Here is a 13,917-nt window from a genome sequence, read left to right as displayed (position 1 = left end):
AAAATTAATAAAAATTCATTAAATAGATCTACTAATAAATTTTTCTGATTGTAAGCATCATATAATATTTTTTAATGTTTTTAATAATTAATACTTATATAAATTGTTAAATTGTATTTATATGTTTATTTAATTAAGGAACATAAGAAACTGCATTAGTTTCATTTAGAACAAAATAATAAGTTATATAAACTGCTTTAATTTTACTATGCTTTACTTACTTTTGCTTAATCATGTATACGTTCTACAGCATTTCTTGTATAAATTAAACCACATAATTGACATTGATTCTTTTCAGCTGTTGTTAGTATTCTTCTACATACTACATGATTACATGGTAATTTATAAAGTATACTATTTGTACAACAATTACAATTATTTACAGTTGAAATATAAAGTTTAAGATTTTTTGGTGTACTAAAACGTTTAAGAGATGACAATGCAACTTGAATATCAGCATCAATATCACTATCTACATTATGCTGATGAATTTGTTTATCATTACTTTTTTCTATATCATTATCACAGTTTATGGAAGAATCCAAGTTGGATGTCTTTAATTTTTTGACATAAGGAACAGTCTTCAAATGAATTGGAGTCATAGGTAATTTATGACGTTGACTTTTTCTTTGAACTGTATTATTTAATACCAAGGGAATTTTCACTTGTGAATCGTTAGTATTTTTTTTGGTTGAATCCTTGATCAGTGATGTAGATTCTTTTGAATTTCTATTATTTTGACATGCTATGAGATGTTGATATGGGTTGTTATGATTTATTGATTTATTACCCAGTACTCGCGGTAATCTTTTAATTTCATCTTTAGTTGAATTTTCAAGAAGAAATTTATCTATTCTTATTTTTAATGTAGTTGCCATTATAGGTTTACGATTTTCATTAAACGGAAGTCCAGTAAATGGATCCGATATAGATCTACCCCACAAAGCTTCACTTTCTTCATGTTTCTCTAATGTCGTTTGATCGATAGTTTTACCACTGGGCAACAGAATGGGTTGAGTCATGATTTCACACGTAATTGCATCTAAAAAACTATCTGGTATTTCCAGTGCAATTTTTGCATTGTTTCTATTACAAATATGAAACAATTTAATAATTTTTACCATATATAAAAAAAAAAAATTTTAATTTTACAAATTGATATACATACGTATTGTTCTCTACATCAGCATTCTTGACATTAATAGTGGAAATATTAGATTGATGATTTATTGCGGGCAAACAAGGCACAGATGTTTGAGAAGCTGACCATAAAGCATCTATACTTGCTATAATATCTTTGCTAGATTTTGATGACACCGATCCCCATACTTCAATTTTACCTAGCGCTGGTACTGAATTTTGTGTTTTAAATATACATATTCGTAAGCTTTTAGTTTGAGATATTATATTGCGAGCTGATCCTTTAATATAACGTTGCAAAAAGTTTGGCGCTATTGCAATATTAGCTGGATTTACATTTGCTGCATAAAATAATACTCCAGTATTGTTTTCACTTAAACATCCACTTGATAATAAAGTATATGACATGGCATTATTATTAACTGTCTTTGCATAAATTTGAAAACCAGAAGATTTCTGTGAACCAACGGATGGCCAAATACAAATATGATGAATCTGTATATTGCAAAGGAACGTAAAGTCAATTTGTACTGGTGGTTTTATACAAGAATAAGCTAAGAAGCCATTACAAGGATCTTGTATAAGATTAGTCACATCATATCCTTCTGTACTAATAGTATCACATGTAACAGTTGGTTGTAAACAAGGTGCACAAAAATTCATGAGTACATCTTTTTTATTTTTTAAGACAGCTTGCAACATGATCTTTTAAAAATTATAATTTTTTTTTAAATATGGACACTATTACACGCAAACACTGTATTCTTTTTTTTAATGCATTAATTTTTCTTTTATACGCAATAAAGTTTAATAAAATTCTTAACACAGAATATCTTAAAACACATCTATTTACGATGTAAATAATGCTATTTGAAGTATTTCAAGAACTTCAATATATTATAACTATTCGTTTTTAACCAATCGAAGTGTTGACTTTGAGCGACATCTTTAATGTAACAGGTTTACAACCAATCAGCAAAACGTATACGTCGAATAGGGGGAAGTTGTATATCTTTCTTTCGTTTCTATTGGAAGAAAGAATTGATATTCTAATGAACTGAATCAATTGATTATCCAATAGTAATTGCAGATTAAAACGAGAGTCAGCATTTAATGATTGGTTAATTTATATTTTTCATACGAACGGTGAATTGCAATAAACCATTAATAAATAATATATTCGATTTTCTAATTTTTTTTTTTGTAGTGAAAATTTCATATTCATATTATTTGCGACACTGTATTGTATTTAAACAAGTATAGTTTATAGGTTATGGAAAATTTTTATTTAGTTTTGGTTTTATAATTTGTTTCTGGAATTCCAGGGACGAATATAACCTCTATTATAATATGACGTTCGCTTGTAAAGTACGTGGTTGTTTATCAGATCAAAATACGAAAATCGACGGTCGAGAAATATCATTATTTGCTTTTCCAGAAGATGACACGTACGTAACTTCATTATTTTTTATCTTTACATTTTAATAGAATAATTATATTATATATTTTTATAATTTAATTGGCATATCTTGCATTCTAATATATTTATTATGTTCTTCTTATATATAAAATATATTTATAATATATTTTTTAATTGTTAGAATTTATTTATTTTAATGTTTCTAGGAGACGTCAGCAATGGATCAAAAACTGTAGATTAGTTCTTAATTCCTGCGATGGAAATGATTCTTTATATGTTTGTGAATTACATTTTGAAAAAAATTATTTTACCGCATCCAATGAATTGAAAACAAATGCAATACCAACTATTTTTCGCAATGGTGAAGGTAATTATTTTATTTTTTCACTTAGGTCATTAATAATCAAATCCATCTTCACAAATCGATTATCTTCAAGATTTGCAAAGAAAACGAAAAGCTGAAAATAATGAACAAGTGGAATCTTCAAAGATCTTACCATCGAAGCAAAAAAATTTAGATGATGATTCTCATAGCTTGGTAACACCTCCACAAAGCCCATTTACACAATTAGGAGAAAATGTAAGTAGAGTTTAATTGGCAATTTTATTTTAAATATTTGATATCTCCAAAATTTTTTTCATTTAAATTTTTCTATGGATTATAACAGATTGAAGAATCGAGTTTAGAAAATAAAACTATTAATGCATTCAAGGAACCAGTAAATGGTACTGGTCCAACTACATCCACGCCATATAAAGAAATGGATATTGGAAAAAATATATATCGTTTAACAATACAGATAGAAAAGATACACGCAGAGCCAGATTCAGACACTAAGGAGCCAGTAATATTATCTAATCAGGAAGTAGAAGATTTTGCTATTTCGAATAATGAGATGCTAATATTCAAGGATGAACCAGAAATGAACGATGAACCTCCCGCCGAAAAAATGGTAAAAATTAGTAAAGTAAAAAAACCACCATGTATCAAAGGAGGATGCAAATTAAAAAAGGCCATGTATGGAACGAAACCGGCATTCCAATGCGAGGAATGTAACAAATATTATGTTATGAAGAAATGTAACGCGCAAATAGAGAAAACCAATGTTTGTTCCGTATGTCAGAAGTCTTTTGCATCGCCACAATCACTGTACCTTCATGTTAAAAAACATTTTGTTTGTGATATGTGCCTGACCGAATGCAGTTCGCGAATGTCATTTGATAAACATGCTAAGTCACATGTAAGCACTGATCCTTTATTTCCTTACAAATGTCACAGATGTTTTGAAATATTTGATACCAAAGACGAAATAAGGAATCACTACGTTCTTATGCATCCTTCGATAAAACTCGAAGGTATTGGCAGAGCAAAAGTATCGCCTGTAACGGTTCAAGTACCTCAACAAGAATATTTATGTCCAACATGTAATATTACTTTTAGAAACGAGCATGCATATAGGTAAAGATTCATGGACTTTGATTTTAAATATTTTTAACAGAATGTGATATCCTATTTTATTCAATATTAATTGTATTAATTTATTATTTTATAGAAATCATGTTAATTGTCATACACAAAAAGAAGGAATACGTTGCAACATAGCTGAGCCAAGTAATATAATATCTGTACCAACACCATTAACTGGCGGTCAAATAGGTATTTTGCGAGCAGTGACGTTCAGTTGTAGAGTATGTTCGAAAGAATTTGATAACGTTGCTGAAGTCGATCAACATACGAGAACCCATTTGGAGAATGCGGAAGAACATAAGTGTAATATTTGCAAGAAAATGTTTAAAACTAGTGCGCAACTAAATGAACACTTGAAGCACCATCTATCGCGTGCACATCCATGTCCCATATGCCCTAAAGCATTTATCAATAGAACTACTTTGAAAATACATTTGAAAACGCATGGTGATTCATAATTTATATCGACTATTTGTGTTTTTTTTTCTCCCTGAAATACTAAAGCTAAAGGAACTCTAATTCAAATAAATCTACCGTAAACTGGTGCGATAGAATTTATCAATTTTAAAGATGTCTGTACAGTAATATCACAATTGTAGGTATATTTTAATCATATGTTCATATAAGCCATTAAATATTGTGTACAAAGTTTTTTAATTGTTGAATCGATTTTACAAATATGATTATATATATATATATATATATATATATGTATGTATGCATACATATATTTACATGATGATTATATATATATATATATATAAAAACACACATACACACACATACGTACATACTATGTAAATATAAAATTGTAGGTAATGGTTTCAACGGATAGATACTGTAAATTTTATTTGCACATCTGATAAATAATTAAACTATTTAATTAAATTTTGTTTATTTCAAAAAGAAGTCAATTGAATCGAGATACAATATGTATGATCTGTTTTATTACTTTTGATTATACTTTAGATCATATTTATTCATAAGAATTGGTATATATATATATATATATATATATATATATATATATATACCAATGAAATATATATATATATATTTCAATGAAATAGAAAAATTTGGGAGTTTATAAAATGGACGAGATAAATTCAAAACAATATTGTTATTGTAATAATAAATGTTTGCACTTTTTTCACAAGAATACGTGAATGATGTATATAGAAGTAATCTGAAAGATCATTAAAATGATCCTTGGAAAGATCTGTATCTTAGCCTCAATGAAATGTTCAAACTTGTAGTAGAGCTAGAATAGAGTAGAGGAGAAAAAAGAAGAGAATTTGCGATTCTTTTTTTTTTTAGAAATATTCGAATGTCAATGATGGAAAAAGACGTAGTACTCTCTCAGCGAAAAGGACGGCTGCTTGAATGAACAATAATCTTACAAACAGCGGAATACCTTTGAGATCACCCCACTACTCCTTGACTTGTGACTTGAAGAATAATACTGATTTTACCCAAAGGATGTTCCAAAGAGTCACTGGGCGGGGAAACGAGAGCGAAAGAGGAAAAAAAGAAGCCGACGAAAGATCACGAGCCGAACACAATTGTCGGCGGACTACTTCAAACGTTTACCGTTCCTCAATATGTTTATTTGCTCAACGTCAAATTTACTTCTGAAAAAGAAGAGGGATTTCGAATCGATCGGTCGTACTCTGTATTTATCTTAAGAAAAAAAAAAGAAGAAAAAAAAAATAAATAAATAAATAAAAAAGAAAAAGGCGATATCTTTGAAACATTGCGCACAAAACGTTTCGAAAAATTTCCATGGACATGTAATTATGTAAGTACATAATTGATTACAATAATAAATATCTTGCTTTTTTTAATTCATAATGTTTCTGACTTTGCCATTCTAATGTTCTTGACTTTTATAAGAAACAATATACATATAATGTCGTTATATTTTCTTATGTCATATCCATTATGTACTTACAGAATTTACAGCATATTTCTACATTCCACAATTTATGTATTTCGTTATTACTTAAAAATTTATATCCTTAAAGAATTTTTAATGCATGATTATTTTTTTTAAATTTATATTTTCTTATTACTTAAAAATTTTTCTATTTTTTATTGGAAAACGATCTGTTAGAAGCGTTCTAGGAATTTTTTTTTCTTTATACAAAAATCCATATAGAAACATAAATAACGAGACATAGTTATTTCGTTTACTATTGTAATGTTTATTTCAAGATCATTGTAATATTCTTGAGTTTTTCTCTTGTTTTGAAAACAATATAAATCGTCATTATTTTGTCTAATTTTATATTTTCTAATAATTTAAAATTCGTAAGTGTATAAGTGCAATATAAATATAAAATTTTTATTATTATATAGTTTTTATTAAATAAGTATGCATATATAGCTATGCAGATATAGTTAATACCTGCAGGAATTATTGTAAGGATAGAAAATATGTATATAGGATTATTACCTTATATATACCTTATATATACAAAATGTATAAGGTAGTACATAATACATTAATATAATATATATAGGAAAAATATAACAATAAGATAAGATTTATCTAAATTAGGTTCTTTTTATATTCGTGATTTTACACGTTTTTAGATATAAAGAAAAATATTGTGAAAAATTTAGATTACATTGTAACTTTCAATCAGACTGAGTCAGTTTTATAATATTTTATGATGATTATTAATGGACTACGATCACTCTTCTTATAATCATTTCACGTTGTAATTAAATAAATCATCTTTCAGAATTTGGATTCAAGCTATACTTTATTTAATGTTAAATGAATTCAATTCTGATGAATGATTTAATTAATTCCAACGTAAGATTATTTAAATTTAATCGTGCATCCTTTATATAAGTATTTTTATTCATGCTTCGTTAATGGCTTCATAGAGTCGACTTCGTCGCGTTCAAAGTTAGGACTAATAAAATTTCTATAAATTTGTCATGCTTTTTCCTATATCCTCTTTAACGGGTCTACCTGACATTAAGGTATTCTAACATTTTTACACTATAAATAAGTAGTTAACATCTAACAGTAAATAGAATCATTCGATTGTCCTTGAAAATCCTTCAAAAGAATTATACATTTTCTACGGGATTATTTTTCAATGCATTCTTACTTAGATCATTATCATCCAAATTTTTTCGAAAGATTTCTCTTTGAAATAATTTCGTATTATTTATTTATTTGTTTGTTTGTTTCCTTTTCAATTAAAAAATTTCCAATTATAAGTAAATCTCTTATACCGTGTCAAATCGATTGTTGAGAATTTTTGCAATTTTCGAATAAGAAATTTCGCGCAAGAAATTCGAACACTATCGAATGATTTTTCGCCGATTTCGTTCACTGCATTTTCTTTCTAAAGAATGTTCAGGATGAAGACGATTGTGTCAACTTGGCAAAGGTGCCGAAAAAGTGGCACCCTACTGTGAAATTTGTACGGCACTTTTCTTCGCGGATATATCCAAGGGTTGGCCATTCGCGAGAACAATGACGGGACTGCTAGTGGATGAAAGATTTTTTTCTTTTCTTTTCTTTTTTTTTTCTTTTTCTTTCAATAGATGTATTATAGAAATTCGTTTTCGGAATCACAATTGCAATTATGTTTTCGAGAGGTATCAGTATAAGAAAATTCTTATATATATTATCGAAACTTTACGAACGCTTCTTTGCAAATTTTTATTTTCCAAAATTTCCAATGAAATGTTTTATGCTACAAATGACATAGTAAACAAAATTTATAGAAAATTATTGTGTCTGAACATTTTTCTTTAAAAGATTTTTTATTTTCAAAATTTGCCATGTAAAACGATAACCATTTGAGGTGTGTACTTGAAGGGTAGGCACTTATTTCGACTAATCAAATCGCGAGATGAAAGTTTGCTTCAGGTATATAAAGAAAAAAAAAAAAAAAGAGAGGAAAAAGAGAGAAAATAAAAAGAAAAAGCGCGGTTTCTTTACAATAAAACCGCGGAGGTTTTCTATGATCTCTCATGGAATAGAAAAGTAAAAAGGACGTCTATAGTAATATTATTTTGGAGAATCACGGAGGGAATAGTAGCTGAGTGGAGGAGATTCGAAAAGTGGAAAAAAGAAAAGAGAAGAGGAGAGAAGAGAAGAGAAGAGAAGAGAGGAGACGTGCCTCTGTTCGTTCCCGATGGCACGGGCCATCTGGCAGAACGATCTTTTATATTTTATAGTATTTATCTCTTTCTCCTCTTCTCTCTCTCTCTCTCTCTCTCTCTCTCTTTTTCTCTCTTTCTATTTTTTTTTCATTCGTGTCCTCCGTTCAAGGATAAATTCACTCATGTGGAAGTTCGTGAATCTTTTGATTAATGGCCGAATCGAGATAAAACCGCAGAGTGATTTTTCGTTCAGTGATCTTTCTCGAATTTGAGCTACTAGGTATTCTCATTCACTTTCAAACTTTTATATTCTAACATTGCTAATATTACAGATATCACTACGTTTAAACCTATATAGATTTTCAATTTTTATATATATATATATCTAATTGTTTATAACTTTTGAAAAAAATTATGACATGATAATAAACGAATTTCGATAGAAAAATTGAAACGATTTGTTTAAGAAAATTTTTTCTTACGAGATTTAGTATAAATTAAAAAAAAAAAATCCTTTGAATACTATCCTTTTTGTTATAGCATCCGAGTGTTCCATTCGACGACATAACAAAGATAACTTGTCAGCGTGGTAAAGGAAAAAAAAGGAGAGAAAAGAAAAAAGAAAAAAAAAAAAATGAAATATATCATCGACCGGTTTCAACGATGAATCTAACGGGATTCACTCGAGTGGAAGGGGCATAATCAAATTTAGGGCCGCCATGCAAGGGGCGGCGACTTTGCGGTTGTGCACATTTTCTATGCCTTTCTGTTTACCGGGAGGGTTGGTCCCGTTCGAGGGCTATAATAGGGCTTGCCATGACTTTAACCCTCGACTTCTCGACAGAAGTGTGAGTGGCTCGACCATCTTCCCTCAAACAGCCGTTTCCTTTCGAATTCATGCGAAATATAAGTACTATATCTATATGTTTATGAATCCTAAGCTTATGAAGCTTTTTCGTTACATCAAAATATCTGATCGCTTAATATTAATTTATATTAATATTAGTTCCTCAAGGAAATTTTATTTTTCCTTCTTATTTTCGTTTTTCTTTATAAAACTAAAGAAATAATTCTGAGAAATGGATATACAAATTTACATATAAATATAAATATTAATTGTTAATTCGTACATAAATATTCAAAATAATTAACTATTAATCAAGTATTCCTGATATTCCTATTAATACAGATTAGATATATAATATTAAATTGGCCAATAGATAATGTTGGAATTTGTATTATTTTTTATTCATTTAAATAAATAATACTGTACGATATTTCTTATTGAACATTCTGATAATATTTATTAGCCAATCTAAAAGTATATACTTGAATTGTGCCTGGATTGCTATAGTATATAATATTGTATTATATTGTATATAATATTGTATTAAGTTGGTCTAATTTTCAGAAAAAAGAAAATGGCCAATCCAATAATACATCAATAGTTCCTAGATGATTATAAATAATTAATTGTTATTATTTTTTGAAACTTTTATTTTTTGTTCAGATCATAAAGAAGTTCTTAGGGCTGTAGTTTTCTAACAATCTGAAAAAGAAAAATTAATTTAAAAAGTTTCGAAGAAGAGTAATTGATTTTTAACATTATCTAAAAACTTTTGGCCGATCTTGTATTCGCAAAGAAATAATTATAATTCGTAAGAGGAAAAAGAAAAATATATATATTTTGTTTTTACTAAAAACCTAGGTGTATATATATATATATATGTAATAATAGCACGTGTCGCGTTTCTTCTTTCATAACTTTTTAAATGAACAGAAGTGTTAGAAAAAAGAGAAAAAAAAGAAAAAAACAACTACTGCTCAAAATCATGGGAGGCACGCGTGAGCCGATAGAAATGATCGATCAACGATAGTATTACGTACATGCTCAAGATAGATATTTTTTTTTTGCTTTCTCTTCTTCTTTTTTTTTTTGCAAACATCAATCGCTCCAATTCAATTTTGAATCTTTTGCTATAACCTACCCATTTTGTCCTATCATTTTCCAAAAACACGGAATTTGATGTAGTTATAATAAAAAAAAAAAAAAAAAAAAGAAAAGAAAAAGAAAAAAGTTCGTTCTCGCTTAGACGAAAATTATCTATATTCAGGATTTTTCGTTCACGCTGATCGATCAGTCATTCGATATTGACAGATTCGACGAGATTTTTACTGAAAGATTCCTTTTTTTTTTTTTTTGCGATCGGTCAATTTACTTTTGCTTGTGAACATGTCAAAAAAAAAAAAAAAAAAAAAAGAAAAAAGAGACAAAATGGAAAAGAGATAAAAAAAAGGGACAATCTTGAACAATTGTTTATTTTAATGTTAATTATAAATGTTAATTATAATGTAAAATAAAGATTTTCTATGATCCATTGATCAGATTTATTCCTGATCCATACTTGTTTTCGAATGTATTAGTCAAAAAAGACATGTTGGATTTCAAAATGAAAGCATTATTAGAAAAGTTTCAAATGATGGATGTGCGGTTTCTCTTTTAAAATAACTTGTAAACTATAAATATGCGTAACTCGTGTTTGTTTAGCTGCATCCAAAAACCGCAATATCCTGATCTATACAAATCATTCTCTCTCTCTCTCTCTCTCTCTCTCTCTCTCTTTCTCTCTCTTTTTCGATGTAGGAACAACTAATATCAGAAGGTGCAATTCGTTGTTGTGACTTTCGAAGAGTTAGAGTAAGACGGATCGGTGGGATTTCCAAAAGGAACACGTCAGGAAGATTTTTCAGTCGACCTCGATCCATCATATTCAGCGTTCTAAATTCGTAAGTTAAAAGGAAAAGTAGAAAGTTTGTTGTTATCGTTAGTGAACTTAAAAATTTTTAATTCTTTTCTTTTCTTAAAAGGAAATCGGATTTTTCTCGTACAAATGGGCGTTTCTATAATATAGTTGTTTGACCATCGGATAAGTGAATTTGATTCGGTCGCTATATTTCTTTTCGCATTTCCGTAATGTGAGAATTTCAAAAATAAAGGAAATAAAGTTTCACGGTAAATTGTGATGCTACTTTTAAGAAATATTCAATTCAATTGTAATGTTATTACTACGAAATATTCAAAAGTGAACCGATGCTGATTCTTTTGTGAATATTATCAGTATCAATACTACGATATTTCGGAAATATTTGAAAAATTCTAAAATAACCGATTTTAAAATATCTAAATTAATTAATATAAAATGATATAAAATAATTAAAGATTATCCGGTAAACTCGTATATCCGTATTGTTGAAATTTTTTTTGTGTGTGTGTGTTTTTTTTTCTCTTTTTTTTTTTTACTCCATAAAAATATAAAAGTTAGCTCATATCACAAAATAGAAAGTTTTCTAATAAAGAATCTATAATTTCGAGCAAAGCTATAATTGTAATTATAATATAAATTATAATTTAAATTCGGACCGAACGTTAAATCCTTTTGAGATTGGTCCCTCTCTTTGTAAATTCATCCCTGTATGATTTTGACAAGTAAGGGGTTGCCGAGTACATCGACACAAGCTATGCAAATTTCATAAGAGACGAACGAGAGAACAAGTTACATATTGGATATATAATTTTTATATTGGACATATGAAATAATTATTTATTATTTATTGTTTATAGGATAACGTTTGTTATAATTTAATCAATGAGATACATTATCATATTTATATTAAAATTTGATTAAATTTAAAAGCTTGTACGTTCGCTTGGGTTTAATCAAAGATGGACCTACCAAGTTGAAGAAGACAAGAAGAGGCAGAAAAAAAAAGTAGAAGAAGAAGAAGAAGAAGTAGAAGATGAATAAAAAGAAGATCTTATTTAGTATTACGAAGCTCTTTAACAGGTTTGATTTTTCACGCATGCAGGGAAATCTTGTTGTATCGTTAAATACCATACGACGTGATCCGGACGGTGTAGAAAATCGAAAAAGAACGTCGTGACGAATGTCACAAAGGGCACTAGGCTATATCGAATGGTAGCGAAGTCGGTTTTTGTATGGTTTCGTAGGTCGTTTGACAGAAGGGTGTTCTTCTCTTGGTTGACGAGAAAGAAAGAGAGAAAGAGAGAGAGAGAGAGAGAGGGGCAAATGTCGCTTTTGGAGGGTAGTTTCGCTTGGAGTATTACAATAAATCAACGAACGAACCGCTTTCCAGGGCTCCACCCTCGCAACTTCTCTACAATATATTCCATACACGATGCGATAATACAACACAAGAGAAACGGCAGTGTCCCTTTCATTGTTGTCCAAAGTGGTATCTTGCAAGTCTCCTTGATGCGTATGACCTCTGTAAACGATTGTTTTTCTTACTATTCATTATCGTGATATTTGGAATGGCAAGTTAAAAATTTTAACAACTTTAACAATTTTAACTTTTACTCAACATTTTTTATGTCAATGTTATTTAAATGCCATTTCTTCCATTATAAAGATAACAACATTTATTATACTCGTCCATTTTTTTACCTGAAGGATTGTTCGTTCCACGCGGTTTCATTTCTTTCCTTTTCCTTTTCGTTTTTTCTTTTTTTTTTTTATTATCTTACAAGGATACACGATGAATTTGCAGATACGAAAGAAAAAAATAAAACAAAACAAAAGATCAAAGAAAAAAAGAAAAAAAGAAAAAAAAAAAAGAAAAAGAAAAACAAAGAAAAGACTACGGAGAAAAATCAATATAAATATTTATTACACGAAGAGTATTATAAAATTTTTTCTAGAAACAAAATTAATTTATTGTGATACACTATATTACGACATTTGCAGCAACAAATATATTCTTTTTAATTGGCTCAAGACCAAAGCATTTATATAACACAGTTTTTCGTATTTATCGCGTTTCAGGGAACGCATATAAATTCAACCGGGGGGGAGGGGGGAGGGGAGAGGGGAAAGAAATCTACGTCGCTTGAATCAATGGGCATTTGTATTTATGAAAATCTTTCATAAATTTTTTTGTTTTGTTTCCTATTGTAGTTTCTTTTTTTTTTTTTTATCTTCCGAAAGAAATTATGTTCGAAGCTAAGTAAATCTCATCTGATAATATGTAAAACGTACTATTTTACATAAAAGGGGCACATTCTGGAGAACCAGTAGTGGGCATGTCTGGGGATTGCAACGCCTCGATCGTACCCCCCTCGGTTTTTTCCATCCTCCCCTCTTTTTCGTCCCTTTTCCCTTCTCCCCATAGCTCTCCCATACAGTTGACTAATTCACGACAAAAGGATCGAGCGTCGTAAACCGAGCCTTCGGCAGGCCCTCCAAAAGCCCACCACTCGGTTCTTCTTCAAAGTGTCTCTCTCTCTCTCTCTCTCTCTCTCTCTCTCTCTCTCTCTCTCTCTCTCTCTCTATCTGCCAATCATCTCTCTTTCTTCCACCCTTCTCTGGTGCGGTCCATCCAAGGGTACGACCCAATCCCAAGCAAGAGGGTGGGAACTTTTGACGGTATATAATCTTTCTCCTGAGAACGAATGAAACAGTTAAGTACGAATATTCGTTGTGAACATTTTATTTAAGAAAGAATATATTTAAATCGATAAAGAAATATCATAGATCAGTTAGATTAAGTGTCAGTTATTTTTTTATCGTCGTTTCATTAAAGGGATATAGAAGAAAAATCGTGGAAAAAAAAGAAAACAAAGAAGAAAAAAATCAGGGATCAAGATCTTGTAATAATTTGTAATCGTTAAAAACACACACACACACACACATATATATATATATATATTACCGTGATATTTCTTAACATTTAAACCAAG

At 29.2% G+C, this 13,917-nt stretch overlaps 2 protein-coding genes across 3 annotated transcripts; one reads left to right on the top strand and one right to left on the bottom strand.

Annotated features, from left to right (window-relative positions):
• Window positions 1-8: 8 nt before the first annotated feature.
• Window positions 9-2,024, bottom strand: LOC118439847 (RING finger protein 37). The gene is made up of 2 exons (XM_035862049.2): window positions 1,169-2,024; window positions 9-1,086 (listed from the first exon to the last, which is right to left on the bottom strand). Exons 1-2 carry the CDS (start codon window positions 1,840-1,842, stop codon window positions 228-230), a joined length of 1,533 nt encoding a protein of 510 aa, XP_035717942.1. The 5' UTR covers window positions 1,843-2,024; the 3' UTR covers window positions 9-227.
• Window positions 2,025-2,196: 172 nt separating this feature from the next.
• Window positions 2,197-5,826, top strand: LOC118439906 (uncharacterized). 2 transcript variants are annotated; one of them, XM_035862174.2, is made up of 6 exons: window positions 2,197-2,286; window positions 2,466-2,588; window positions 2,767-2,927; window positions 2,998-3,140; window positions 3,229-4,019; window positions 4,114-4,707. In XM_035862174.2, the coding sequence occupies exons 2-6, from the start codon at window positions 2,491-2,493 to the stop codon at window positions 4,484-4,486; spliced, it is 1,566 nt and encodes a 521-aa protein (XP_035718067.2). In that variant the 5' UTR covers window positions 2,197-2,286; window positions 2,466-2,490; the 3' UTR covers window positions 4,487-4,707. The 2 variants fall into 2 exon arrangements, 1 of the variants encoding a protein (XP_035718067.2); XR_014982511.1 differs by lacking the exon at window positions 2,197-2,286 and adding an exon at window positions 5,346-5,826 and having other exon boundaries at window positions 2,293-2,588; window positions 4,114-4,623.
• The last annotated feature ends 8,091 nt before the right edge of the window (window positions 5,827-13,917 follow it).

This window comes from Vespa mandarinia, chromosome 9 (assembly GCF_050613455.1).
Source record: "Vespa mandarinia isolate Hongniang chromosome 9, ASM5061345v1, whole genome shotgun sequence".
Classification (NCBI taxonomy): domain Eukaryota; kingdom Metazoa; phylum Arthropoda; class Insecta; order Hymenoptera; family Vespidae; genus Vespa; species Vespa mandarinia.
Note: the sequence above shows the minus strand (reverse complement) of the source record. Positions and strands in the feature narration are given on the sequence as shown.

What these genes read in the sequence shown, in the direction of transcription:
- LOC118439847 (XM_035862049.2), bottom strand. Translation starts at nt 1,842, where the DNA reads ATGTTGCAAGCTGTCTTAAAAAATAAAAAAGATGTACTCATGAATTTT. An exon ending in GCTGATGTAGAGAACAATAC is followed by an intron (nt 1,087 to 1,168) that starts GTATGTATATCA and finishes TATTTGTAATAG; the next exon opens with AAACAATGCAAAAATTGCAC.
- LOC118439906 (XM_035862174.2), top strand. Translation starts at nt 2,491, where the DNA reads ATGACGTTCGCTTGTAAAGTACGTGGTTGTTTATCAGATCAAAATACG. An exon ending in TTACACAATTAGGAGAAAAT is followed by an intron (nt 3,141 to 3,228) that starts GTAAGTAGAGTT and finishes GGATTATAACAG; the next exon opens with ATTGAAGAATCGAGTTTAGA. An exon ending in AGAAACGAGCATGCATATAG is followed by an intron (nt 4,020 to 4,113) that starts GTAAAGATTCAT and finishes ATTATTTTATAG; the next exon opens with AAATCATGTTAATTGTCATA.